Source organism: Squalius cephalus (assembly GCF_949319135.1).
Source record: "Squalius cephalus genome assembly, chromosome: 2".
NCBI lineage: Eukaryota > Metazoa > Chordata > Actinopteri > Cypriniformes > Leuciscidae > Squalius > Squalius cephalus.
This window is the reverse complement of record NC_137123.1, coordinates 16,073,091-16,085,759: the sequence shown is the minus strand read 5'-3', so window position 1 is coordinate 16,085,759 and position 12,669 is coordinate 16,073,091. Positions and strand designations below refer to the sequence as shown.

General features: G+C 38.8%; 3 protein-coding genes across 5 annotated transcripts in view; 1 reads left to right on the top strand and 2 right to left on the bottom strand.

Annotated features, from left to right (window-relative positions):
* The window catches only part of gprc5bb (G protein-coupled receptor, class C, group 5, member Bb), a gene marked incomplete at its 5' end in the record, with an annotated part of 69,468 nt that overhangs the window by 15,214 nt on the left and 41,585 nt on the right, over window positions 1-12,669 (top strand). The gene's annotated exons all lie outside the window — the stretch shown is intronic.
* Window positions 193-4,135, bottom strand: pgam1b (phosphoglycerate mutase 1b). Its single transcript, XM_079846611.1, has 4 exons — window positions 3,768-4,135; window positions 2,727-3,001; window positions 2,147-2,327; window positions 193-1,181 (listed from the first exon to the last, which is right to left on the bottom strand). Exons 1-4 carry the CDS (start codon window positions 3,904-3,906, stop codon window positions 1,012-1,014), a joined length of 765 nt encoding a protein of 254 aa, XP_079702737.1. The 5' UTR covers window positions 3,907-4,135; the 3' UTR covers window positions 193-1,011.
* cdc25d (cell division cycle 25 homolog d) lies at window positions 4,830-11,886 on the bottom strand. Of its 3 annotated transcripts, XM_079857697.1 has the most exons (13): window positions 11,754-11,886; window positions 11,523-11,638; window positions 10,928-11,031; window positions 10,496-10,523; window positions 10,388-10,418; window positions 10,238-10,300; window positions 9,032-9,172; window positions 8,220-8,324; window positions 7,582-7,644; window positions 7,284-7,382; window positions 6,199-6,347; window positions 6,004-6,121; window positions 4,830-5,066 (listed from the first exon to the last, which is right to left on the bottom strand). In XM_079857697.1, exons 2-13 carry the CDS (start codon window positions 11,609-11,611, stop codon window positions 4,929-4,931), a joined length of 1,128 nt encoding a protein of 375 aa, XP_079713823.1. In that variant the 5' UTR covers window positions 11,612-11,638; window positions 11,754-11,886; the 3' UTR covers window positions 4,830-4,928. The 3 variants fall into 3 exon arrangements, with proteins under 3 accessions (XP_079713823.1, XP_079713825.1, XP_079713824.1); XM_079857699.1 differs by lacking the exon at window positions 8,220-8,324; XM_079857698.1 differs by lacking the exon at window positions 10,238-10,300.

The window sequence follows — 12,669 nt, the reverse complement described above, 5'->3', positions numbered from 1 at the left end:
AAAATTCATTATATATTGAAAAGGTATATTTTCTAATAATTCACCGTCATGTCAAAAATAATAACATTCACTCAAACCAGAACAGTAATTAAAAATTTACGTAATTGTGATAAAAAAACGATTTCCACTTATTTTAAAATATTCTCCTCATACACTTTACACTTAAAGGATTAAATAAATAAAAAATGTAATAGCATTATTTCTGGTTCAGTAAGCCAACATTTATTAGGGATTGCACATCAACTCACACTAGTACTCATAAAACTCTTGTCTTTCAGTCAAGCAAAATAATTTCAACATTTGTTGTACAAGTGAAATGTAAAGGAACAGACAACATGACCATTTCTTTTCTGGGGAACAATGTTCATTATTTATGTCATGGTGAATGTTTGCAGGGTCAAAATGCATTATACTTTGACATGGACATCAGCAGGATTTCAACATACAGAGACATTTACCACAGTGAGAAAAAAAAGAAGAAAGACCATAAACATTCCCAAAAAAGCCCACAGGAATATAATCTGCTGTGAATCACCAACAACAACAAAAAAAATCGAGTCTAGATGTAGGAGAATCCTAAAAACGAACCGTGTTACAGAGATCTTTTCGTGTTGGATATTTCAGGAGCGTGTCTGTGGGCGAGCAGAGATCTAGAGCAGCGGGACAATGCATGAATCACAGGAAGATGGGGAAAACGCAGCACTTCTGCAGCCCACCCAACCATTAATATATGCTGTCGCCTGGCAACAGTCGTCAAAGCGATGCCATAGCAGACAAACACGTGCCATCTTCTGAAATGTGCGGTCGTGGATTTTCAGTGCAGAGACTATAAACACACTGTGGCCCAGTTTCACTGCATACACACACATTCAAGCAGTAACGGTTGAACTTTATTAGCATGGTCCCGATTGAGAGCATTAGGAAATAAATGATTGGTCACTGGTTTGGTTCTAGGCTCATGGTAAAACACTGATTGTGGGAAATAAGAGACCGAATACGGGACGTCTTGGCCTACTTCTTGGCTTTGCCCTGAGCGGCGACGGCCTCCATGGCTTTGCGCACGGTCTCTTCATCTCCCAGGAACTGCATGGGCTTCACGGGCTTCAGGTTCTTGTCCAGCTCATAAAGGATGGGGATTCCTGTGGGAAGGTTCAGCTCCATAATCGCCTCCTCCGACATTCCTGGAACAAACACATCAGAAGCATCCAATCAATCAGTCGCAGATATAAAACACTGGTGGTTGACAGGTGTTTCCAAAAACTGCTACTCTTTTTTTCTTTTTTTTTGACCTTTTATGGGCATTTGACCTTTATAAAGGCATTTTTTAACCTAATTAAACGTATGCATCATATTTTGTGTCAAATTCTTACGTTTAATCAATTAATAATAAGACATAGGGCTGTTACCAATCAAATTAAATCAACAAAATTTATCTTTGTAATGCAGAAGAAACACAGAAGCTGCATCTGAAGTGACATTTAGATGCCTTTACACCGACTGTTCAGAAGGACATGAATGCATTTAACCTGCACTTACAAATGCATTCATGTTTTGATGTTTTAAACAAAACTTTGAACACTGATATTTGAAATAAAAAATAAAAAAAAATAGAAAAAAACTTTAAAAGTGAAATTAAAACCGCCAGTAGGTGGCAGCAAGTCACTGTTAATGAGTTTCAACCAATTCTTTTAAAGGGATACTCCACTTTAAAATGAAAATTCTGTCATCATATACTCACCCTCATGTTGTTTCAAACCTGTATGAATTTCTTTCTTCTGCTGAACAGAAAGGAAGATATTTAGAAGAATGTCAGTAACCAGACAGTTTCTCGTCTCATGGGTTTTCATTTTAAATTGGAGTATCCCTTTAAATGGCTGATTCATTCAGGAACAACACATTTGACTGTCTTATTGAGTGAGTCATTGAATCAATCATTTAATTGATTCGTTCATTCCGCAAGGAAACACCGCTGTGTGTTGCTCAGCGGAAATTGAGGGAGGAAATAAAACAGAATTTTGGGGAGAAAAAAAGAGATTTTAAAGAGCCATATGCATGAACCCCCATCAGACTCCTCTTGTTCAGGGTGTTTTTAGGGTGTATATATAGTGTGTGGTGAAATATCAGGGCATCTGAGAGGGTTCCTCACCCTCCAGGTGCTTGACGATGCCTCGCAGGCTGTTTCCGTGGGCAGCGATGAGAACCCTCTTGCCCTCCTTGATTTGAGGAACGATTTCCTCGTTCCAGAAGGGCAGAGCTCGAGCGATAGTGTCCTTCAGGCTCTCGCACGAGGGCAGCTGGTCCTCCGTCAGGTCCCCGTAGCGCCGGTCCTGCAGAGACATGACACTCAGAGCTGTTATACTCGCACCAAAATTGTGTTTACGTGATCAAAAAAATGTATTCCTGTGATAAAAGCTGAATTTTCTGCTTCAGTCTTCAGTGTCACATGATCCTTGATGATGATTTGATGCTCAAGAAACATTTCTGATTTTTAGCAATGTTGAAAACAGTTTAATATATTTTTGTGGAAAACGTGATACATTTTCTTTCAGGATTTTTTAATGAACATAAAGTTCAAAAGAACACCATTTATTTGAAATAGAAATCTTTCGTAACATAAATGTCTTTACTGCCACTTTTGATCAATTTAATGCATCAATGAATAAAACTATTGATTTCTTTAACCTTGCTGACAGTTCTGTACACACACTGCGCAACAGTTTTCTCACCTTGCTGATGGCCTGGTAGAAGTCGTGGTCGGGGTCCATGGGTGGCGGTGGGATGTCGAAGGAGCGCCTCCAGATCTTCACCTGCGCCTCGCCGTGTTTGGCCGCCGTCTCGGACTTGTTGAGGCCCGTGAGGCCGCCGTAGTGGCGCTCGTTCAGACGCCAGGTGCGGTTCACCGGCAGCCACATCTGATCGATGCCGTCCAGCACCAGCCACAGTGTGCGGATCGCTCGCTTCAGCACGGACGTGTAGCAGATGTCAAACTCATAACCCGCATCTGGAAGATGGCAGTTATTTTATTCAGGTTGTGTATCAGATACAGATGAGGAAATAATGGCATTAAAAAAATATTATTTTGAAATTAAATCTCCATATTGATAATTTAGGTAATATTAGAAAACGTGTGAGAGCTAATGAGGTCGTGCTTCTGCAAGAACCAATGGGGTTCATTCTCGTGTTATGCAGCACGTTTGAGCTTTCGCCAGAACCAATGAGGTTCACATGGATTAGTTAGACATTCACATGGATTAGTTAGACAATCTCTGGTTTTAGATCTCTTTATGAACTTTTTGAAGCGTCAAAGTGGTAGTTGCGTAGCTGTCAATGGAGGGACAGAAATCTCTCAGATTTCATAAAAATATCTTAATTTGTGTTCTGAAGATGAACAAAAGTCTTGCGGGTTCGAAACGACATGAGGGTGAATAATTAATAATGACAGAATTTTCTTTTTAGGGTGAACTATAATCATAACGACTTCTGGGTGAAATCTTTTGAATTGGGCCAAAAAGCAAGCACTACAACAACCACCAAGCAACGCTTTGACAACAAAAAGATTCATGCTACAAATAAACTAGTTTTCAAAGACGAAATGAGAAGGAGCAGCAGAAGCTTAACTAATCATGCATTAATTTAACAGTAATAATACATCATGAGAGAGGAGGTGCATCTCTGCGGGCCTGTGATCTCTGCAGGGCCCTAACGTTACACGAATACAGTGCAGATAAACATAAGAAGATCAGTTTAATACACGGACACCAGATCACCTTTCAGGGCCTGTCCGCCCCTCCTGGCCTCCTCCTCTCCGGTCTCGCTCAGATCGGCATCGAACCAGCCGCAGAATCGGTTCTCCTGGTTCCAGCAACTCTCGCCGTGGCGGATCAGCACCAGCTTGTACGCGGCCATATCGCGCGGTCTGCAGGCAAACGCTCTCAAACGCAGCGGGAATGTTCGCAAGTAACGGAGACACGGCCCCGGGACACGGATGAGAGATGCTGGCACGGTGATCGGTTATATCGCACCGGTGCTTTTGGAGGTCGTCGCTTGTGAAAGTGAGAAACGCTTCCTGATGCGCGCGACCTATCAGGGGGAAGAGCATGCGCGTGCACGCACGTCACTACGCGACCTTGAGAGTGATTATCATCATCATAATTCTGTATTGGACATAATACACATCTTTGTAAAAAAATAAAAATAGTTTTACGACTATGTGGAAGTGAAATAATATAACATTTCAATGGGATACGTTTTTGTACATAAATGATTATTGATATGATCGTGGAAGCTCTATACATCAAATTAAATGTATTTTCACTTTATACATTTTATATGATTTTTTTAAAATGCTGTAGTGCAGGATTTTCAGTTTTTAATGGACCCCCAAATATAATTATCCTCGTGTGTGTGACTCCCATCCTAAATTAAAAAAGTCTAGTTTCATTTATAAACCTAATTTATACTATGAAAAATAAACATTATGTGTAAAATATTATTTGGAAATTTTATTTTATAATAGAAATATTATTTCTATTAATTTCAATTATCACATTTTCTACGAACTATTACAGTGCTGTAGACTTCAACTTTAAATCAGCTATTATTTAATTGATTTATCTTTTTAGTTTAATCATATTTTTATTAGTTATTTATTTTTACATTGTCTTTCTCTAAACGTTTCCACATATCTAGCACTTCCTTTTGTATTATTGTATTAGCAAAGAAAATCTAAAGAAAATTTGCAATATTATTAAATATGATCCTGAAACAAAAGTGATACATCCTTTTCCTTTTTTGTTTCATCACTTAAAAAAAACATCAATAAACCAGTCAGTGTTTGAAATACTTTATTAAGTGGCCTACAATATAGTTGACTTGACAGATGTACATGAAAGATCATGCAAATAAATACATATATATATATATAACATTTAACGTGTCGTTCTTGGATGTATTCTGATTGGCCGTCGTCTTCGCTGCCGTGTGGGTCTTTTTCTGCGGAATCCGTGAAGCTGCTCCTGGTACTCGCGCTGACGCATGGGCACGTAACCGCAGGGGTCACACAGATCCTGAGACAGAGAGACACCGGGACTGTCATGCTGCACACACTGTGGAGTCTCCTACAGTAGCTTTACATGCATCCAAGGTCAAAACACTTAACTTTTCTCATTATATAATACATTACAAGCATCACCTCATTTCTCAAAGAGTCTAAAATAGTTTGTTCAAAGAGTCAGTCTCTCTTGACCCCTCATTTCTGATGGCTCAGTCTGTTGTGATTGGTCTACTCTGCTCTGATTGGTCTGATGGCTCAGTCTGTTGTGATTGGTCTACTCTGCTCTGATTGGTCAAATGGCCCAGTCTGATGTGATTGGTCTACTCTGCTCTGATTGGTCAGACGGCTCAGTCTGTTGTGATTGGTCTACTCTGCTCTGATTGGTCTGATGGCTCAGTCTGTTGTGATTGGTCTACTCTGCTCTGATTGGTCAAATGGCCCAGTCTGATGTGATTGGTCTACTCTGCTCTGATTGGTCAGACGGCTCAGTCTGTTGTGATTGGTCTACTCTGCTCTGATTGGTCAGACGGCTCAGTCTGTTGTGATTGGTCTACTCTGCTCTGATTGGTCAAATGGCCCAGTCTGATGTGATTGGTCTACTCTGCTCTGATTGGTCAGATGACCCAGTCTGTTGTGATTGGTCAGATGACCCAGTCTGTTGTGATTGGTCTACTCTGATTGGTCAGACGGCTCAGTCTGTTGTGATTGGTCTACTCTGCTCTGATTGGTCAGATGACCCAGTCTGTTGTGATTGGTCTACTCTGCTCTGATTGGTCAGATGACCCAGTCTGTTGTGATTGGTCTACTCTGTTCTAATTAGTCAGATTTATTTATTTTTTAAATGTTTATATTGTCTATCTCTAAACCTTTCCACAAACCCCTAAGCACCTTATATTTCGCTAATGTGAGTGCACCTTAAGACAGTGAGACACTGCGTTGTTGTACTGTACCGGATAGGAGGCATGGAAGTGTTTGTAACCCCCCAGCAGCAGGTAGAGCTCAGGATAGTGCAAGTTCGGATACACCTGAGCATTGACACACCTGTCCAGCCTCCTCAGATACTGACACCTGTTGAACGGGTAAGAAGCTTGAGTAATCATGCACACACTCAGTGAGCGTGTGTGTGTGTAGAGAGTGTTTCTCACAGATGTGGTCCTCGTTCCGATGAGAACTCGCAGTGGAACACTATCAGTTTCCGTGGCGATGACCCCTCGTCCTCTGGGCGTGAGTGGGACGGATGATCCTGATGAACCGCCTGCTGGATCTGGGACTCCGTGTACAGGTTCACTGCGCCCTGTATGAGTGCAGTACAGTCTAAAGCCCAAGTTATACTCCCTCGGGTTTCACATGCTCACTCTGCATGTGTAATTGCGCATCAACGCGGACAATGACGCAGAAGTATACATGAAAACCGACGCGTAACCTACAGCGTAGAGGATATGGCGTCAGTCCGACGCAGAAGTATAAATTAGGCTGAAGGCCCTGTGTCCACCAAAGCTTTTTTTCACGCTTCCAATTGTTTTCAATGGGAGCGCCGCGTTTTTAAAACGCCAGGAGCGTAACAAGGCACTAAGCGTCTATTTCACGCTGAAGTGTTTTTTACCGGTCACCGAGAGTTGAAGAATGTTCAACTTTGGGTAAAACGCATCGATCATCACTGTCACTTTTTACCCAGCCGTCCAATCACAGTGGAGGAGGGGCGGGACTAATACCACACTGACCAACCGCCACATTCTGCTTGTACAACGTCAACAGATGAAAACAACAAGCATAATAACGGAACAAAATCATTTAAAACAAGAGCCAGAGCAAATACTTTGCATTGTATCGATATTTTTTTACAGAAACAATACAGAAACAAACTATCTGCACTCTAAAAAATGCTGGGTTGTTTTAACCCAATTTTGGGTCAAATATGGACTAACCCAAACGTTGGGTTAAAAATGCAATTTAAAAATGTAACCCAACAGCTGGGTTTGTCCATTTTTAAATTGCATTTTTAACCTAACGTTGGGTTAGTCCATATTTGACCCAAAATTGGGTTAAAACAACCCAGCATTTTTTAGAGTGTGTGTAAGGAGATACTATAACACTTCCGCTGATATTCCGTATCATAGCAACCAAAGCGTCTCAACTGGAAAAAACAGTGGACACAAGGCCTAAAGGTCACGATAGGAAGATCTGTCGGCACAAACATTAGTTCGACAAAACACTCAATATTTTAAGGTACCTTAATGTGTCCTCCTTGGTACTCGTAGGGGTAACGACAGTCGACGATGAGGAAGTCCTCCACTGCAGGACCAAACTGACCTCTGATCAGAGACGCCACCTACAGGTCAGGAGCAGACAATACATCTCGTACATCATTAAAATAAACCCATAAAATAATTGGGTAAGGAACTTATATTTCAGTCTCTCAAAGCTACTTTGTGATTAAGAAAAATAATTAATATGAAACTGCATTAAAGTGTGAATATTTTACCAGCTTTTTATCCACCCTAGCCTAGAGAACAGTCATGATTTCTTACGGTTTGTGCGCTGACACAGTGAAGCTGCCGATGGCCGGCTCTCTCAACAGGAAGCAGGTGTTGCTATGGAAATAATTGCGTCAAGACACAAGACACGACTGACTGGGAATGAGTCACTCTAAAAATTCTAAATATTCACCCTTTGAAGGCATGAAAATTAGTAATCAGTAACTTACTGGTGTTTAAAAGATTGGGGTCTCTAAGATGTTTAATGTTTTTGTATCTTTTGTTCACCAAGGCTGCATTTATATGATCAAAAATACAGTAATATTGTGAAATATTATTAAAAATATTATTATTTTCTATGTGAATATATTTTAAAATGTAATTTATTCCTGTGATCAAAGCTGAATTTTCAGCATCATTACTCCAGTCTTCAGTGTCACATGATCCTTCAGAAATCACTCTAATATGATGATTTGATGATTATTATCCACTATATATTTTTTTAATTATAATTTTTTTTTTCAGGATTTATTTAATACATAAATCTTTTGTAACATTATAAATGTCTTCACTGCAACTTTTGACCAATTTAATGTGCTCTTGCTGACTAAAATAAATAATTTCTTAAAAACAATCTTACTGACCCCACTCGTCATCACTTTGAAATATCATATCGGTTTCGCAGAACCGACCTTACTGAAGTCCCCAATGAGTGTGAGGTCAGCGACGTCATCCTGAGTGACGTGTGTGAGCGGGGTGTCCCGCCGTGACCTCAGCTGACTGAACCTCTCAACGGCCTGCAGATGAACAGGGATAGATAGCAGCCTATATAGCAGAATATAATATCATGTAGCATGCCAGCCAAAATGATTGACAGGCAGAGAGTGTTTCTGCTTGAGGACGTTCTCCTCATAGACTGTAAAAGGTTCTCCTCGCTCACCGTTGGGTCGAGCGCATACGTCTGTCGTATATTATATGTGACCCTGGACCACAAAACCAGTCATATTTCGCACGGGTATATTTGTGGCAATAGCCAACAATACATTGTATGGGTCAAAATTATCAATTTTTCTTTTATGCCAAAAATCATTGGGATATTAAGTAAAGATCATGTTCCAAGAAGATATTTTGTAAATTTCCTACCGTAAATATATAAAACATTTATTTTTGTGACTGAATGCAGCACAATCGCCAACATAAATCGACAACTTTAAAGGCGATTTTCTCAATGATTCGATTCTTTCGCGCCCTCAGATTTCAGATTTTCAAATAGTTGTATCTTGGATCAATATTGTCCTATCCTAACAAACCATATATCAATGGAAAGTTTATGTATTCGGCTTTCAGATTATGTATACATCTCAATTTTAAAAAAATGACCCTTGTGACTGGTTTTTGTGGTCCAGGGTCACAAAAAAAAGCAGAATATAATATCATATAGCATGCCAGCCAAAATGATTGACAGGCAGAGAGTGTTTGTGATGTGCATGTTCTGCTCGCTCACCGTTGGGTCGAGCGCGTGCGTCTGTCGCGGGACACTGGCGTCCTCTTCTGGGTCACTGCGGCACTGCCTCCAGCTTCTGCCCGCTGCTTCTGCCTCTTCACTGGAGGAGAATCTGCTGGACAGACGCACTCGCAGACGCTTCTGATGGACAAATGTTCACGCCTTCACTTTCAGTGCAGGTGAGATTGCAATAAAACACACCCTATATATGAGTGTGACCCAGTTTGTGACCCACAACAATACAGTACAAAGTACCATGTCAACATCACACCTGCCAAGACACACATTATTTTGCAACGCGAAAGTAAGTTTTCTGTGAATCATGTGCTAGACTTTGGATTCATAAGCCGCTATAGGGAAAAAGCTAGAAAAAAAGTGAAGTAAACTATCAAAATATTTGCGCTACAAAACAATATGTATGGAAGCTAAATTCATGACATAAAAAAGTCAAAATTATTGCATACAATGACAAAAAAAAATAACACATAATTATTAGATTTAAAAAGTCGAAATTATGTGATTAAAAACTCGCAATTATGGCATAGGCCTACAATAGGTAGTTAAAAAAAGTTTGTCATAATTATTAATTTAGACTTTTTATGTCATTATTATATCATAGTTTCAACTTTGAAAGTCAATTATGACTTGTAATAATGACTTTGAATGTTATAATTTTTACTTTTTATGTCATTATTTTGATTTAGAATTTCATAATTTTGACATTTTATGTAATTATTATGACTAGGTAGTAGGTAGGTCATAATTTTGACTATTTGTCATAATTGAATTACACCATTACAACTTAGTATGTCAGAAATATGACTTTGAATGTCAAAATATTGACTTTTAATGTTATTATGGTATGTCATTATTCTTTACTTTTTTGCTCATGATTTCTACTTAGTTTTGATTTAGAATGTAATAATTTCAACTTAGTATGTTATAATTACCATACCATTACCAATCACGAGTTATGATTACGATAATTAATTAAAATAATCTGATGAAAAAATACCAGTTTGAAATATTTTTGATCAGTTTTAATAACTGGAAGCGGATGACATCTGTAGCCTTGCACATTTAAGTTACAAATAAGGTGAATAATTAGGTGCATATTACATTTGCATGCATAATTCAAAGGACATTTTGGTTGCATAAATAATAAGTGGGCTAATGTGAGTGAGAGTGTATGGAAGCGTTACTGACAAAGGCTGGCTCAGTCTCTTTATCGGCAGGAGAATCGTGACGGTCCCTCCACTGACACACGGGCTGAATCATGAGATCAAAATAATGTCAAAATAAAAATAATTCATTCCTTTCCATTTACTGTTTGATTGCTGGGTGTGTGTGTCCTACCGTGTGTGAAGAGGACTCGGGTGACAGGCTTCTGCCAAGACAAACATCACAGATCATCACAGACTATTCATCAGCTGCATTATTAATATGAGCTCATGCTTATTTTACCTTGCTCGTCGTCTCCTCACTGCAGAGACTGAGAGAAAATTCACAGTCAATTAAACTGACATTCAGAACTTTGATCTAGTAATTCTTGAAATGAATATATACATAAAGAATATGTGCATGCAAATATGCAAATGTGTGTTTTCTGTCAGTTTTCATGACTTTTCCATAAAAAATGAATGAATATCCTTATGCTTTTCAACACTTTCAAATCTGGATCTTAAGCAGAAACATTTGAAGAGAAGTGACTAGGCTGTACAAGAAAATACTCAGACTAGTTAAGATAAAACTATTAGATCTGTCAGTTATGCAAAAACAAGGAGCTGGAAGAGCTTGAGTTTAAAGTGTCCTCAGAGGAGAGTTAATTAAGCAGTGTGTGTGTGTGTGTGTGTGTGTCTGTGTGTGTGTGTGTGTGTGTGAGGCTCTTGTCCAGACCTGTCGGCGTCTCTCTGTCCCTGGAGAGAGTGTTGCGCGGCGGACTGGTGCATTCAGGCGTCAAAACAAGCTTTCTCCAGGGGGCCGAGCTCTTTGGACTCAGACTTACAGAAAATGGGCATCAAATATAAGTTTTAACACACAACTAACAGTTTAGATAATATTTATCCAAATCATTTAGAAAACGTAAAAATAAAAATGTATAAATGCTGAATAAATGATCCCTAATGCTGCCAAACATCCTCAAGTGCAGTGTTTGAGTGTCTTGTAAAGAGCAGAGGTTGCAGGTCTCTCACCCGTTCAGTTGCATCTGAATTACAAAATGTTTTTAAGGTTTCATTTTATGGATTTTATATTATTATTAATTATATTCATAATTATACATTTTGTGTTAATTATTATTATTATCATTGGACAATCATGTATTAATATAAACAATATGATGAAGTAAATGTTCACAAAACATATCAATAATAATTATTTAAAAAAATAAAATAATTTAGAAAACCTAAAAATAAAAATGTATAAATGCTGCTGAATAAATGATCCCTTATATTGCCTCAGTTAAGAGCAAGTGCAGTGTTTGAACGCTCACCCGTCCTGACACTGGAGGTTCTGCAGGCCGAAGGAGAGCTCGCTGACCGGGGAACAGTCTTCAGATGTCGGGCCCCTCACTGACTCCATCGAGTTGATCAGAGCTGCGAAACTAACCTATGGAAGTTTTTTTCCCAAACAAATTTAAAATGAAAATTCAAATGCTTAAAAATATTAAATAAGAAATCAAAGTCTCAAACCAACTGCTCAAATGTAAAACCGGCAGACTCACTGAAATATCAACTGTGCATCATGAAGTAAAAGCCTCATCATGTCTCCTCCTCTCTCCTCCCCGTGGAAACCCGTGTTGCTACAACAAGCTCATTTGACGCGTCGCGTCGCGTCGCCGCGCGTGATAATTTGGTAATTTACAGATTTCGTGGTAATTTACAGATTTCATTAGTGGAACGGAAGACTGTTCTTAAAGGAACAGTTCACCCTAAAAATAAAAATTCCGTCATCTACTCACCCTCATGATGACATTTCAATCCTGTAACACATCTTCTTTCATGGAACACAAAAATGTTGAGCTGAATTGATGGACTACCATAAAAACAGACTATTTAACAGTAGTCCCCATCCACTTCCATTATATAGAAGAGCGCAGCCTCTGTGTTCAGCTCATTCTATTGCTCTCAATAAAATAATGATAATAATCTGGGTTTAGCACGGAATAAGAGTGATTATATGTTTACAAATACAGTCTAGATCACAAATACTTTTTTAAAACAGTCTCTGGTTTAAAATAAGCTTTTATCTAAGTCTTCCAGGAAGCACATTCAGATATTCGTTGATTTTTTTAACATTTATTTCATGTTTTTGTGCTCATAATTTAATAATAAAACATTAATTTCAAAACACTTTTTTTCTGTCGTTATAATTAAGTTTAGTTTAGTTCCTTTATTGTCCACAAGTGGAAATTTGTCTTTGGCTTCACTTAACAACACACACAAGGACACCATAACATAACACAACATAACAATATTCATAAAAAATATAAAACAATAACATTCCCATATGTACACAATCTATGCATACATATCCACCCCTACTCATATTCATATCTCCTCAAAATGTCCAATTCTAGCGTTAACTCGAGTGATGTTGTGCTTTGTCACATGTTCGATGTGGGTGGTGCAATTCTGACC

Excerpts from the sequence above, each read along its gene's own strand:
- pgam1b (XM_079846611.1), bottom strand. The coding sequence starts at position 3,906 with ATGGCCGCGTACAAGCTGGTGCTGATCCGCCACGGCGAGAGTTGCTGG. Across the intron at positions 3,002-3,767 it reads GGGCGGACAGGCCCTGAAAG|ATGCGGGTTATGAGTTTGAC; the intron begins GTGATCTGGTGT and ends GCCATCTTCCAG. Across the intron at positions 2,328-2,726 it reads TCTACCAGGCCATCAGCAAG|GACCGGCGCTACGGGGACCT; the intron begins GTGAGAAAACTG and ends ATGTCTCTGCAG.
- cdc25d (XM_079857697.1), bottom strand. The coding sequence starts at position 11,611 with ATGGAGTCAGTGAGGGGCCCGACATCTGAAGACTGTTCCCCGGTCAGC. Across the intron at positions 10,301-10,387 it reads CCGAGTCCTCTTCACACACG|CCCGTGTGTCAGTGGAGGGA; the intron begins GTAGGACACACA and ends CTCATGATTCAG. Across the intron at positions 6,348-7,283 it reads ACCAAGGAGGACACATTAAG|GGCGCAGTGAACCTGTACAC; the intron begins GTACCTTAAAAT and ends GCACTCATACAG.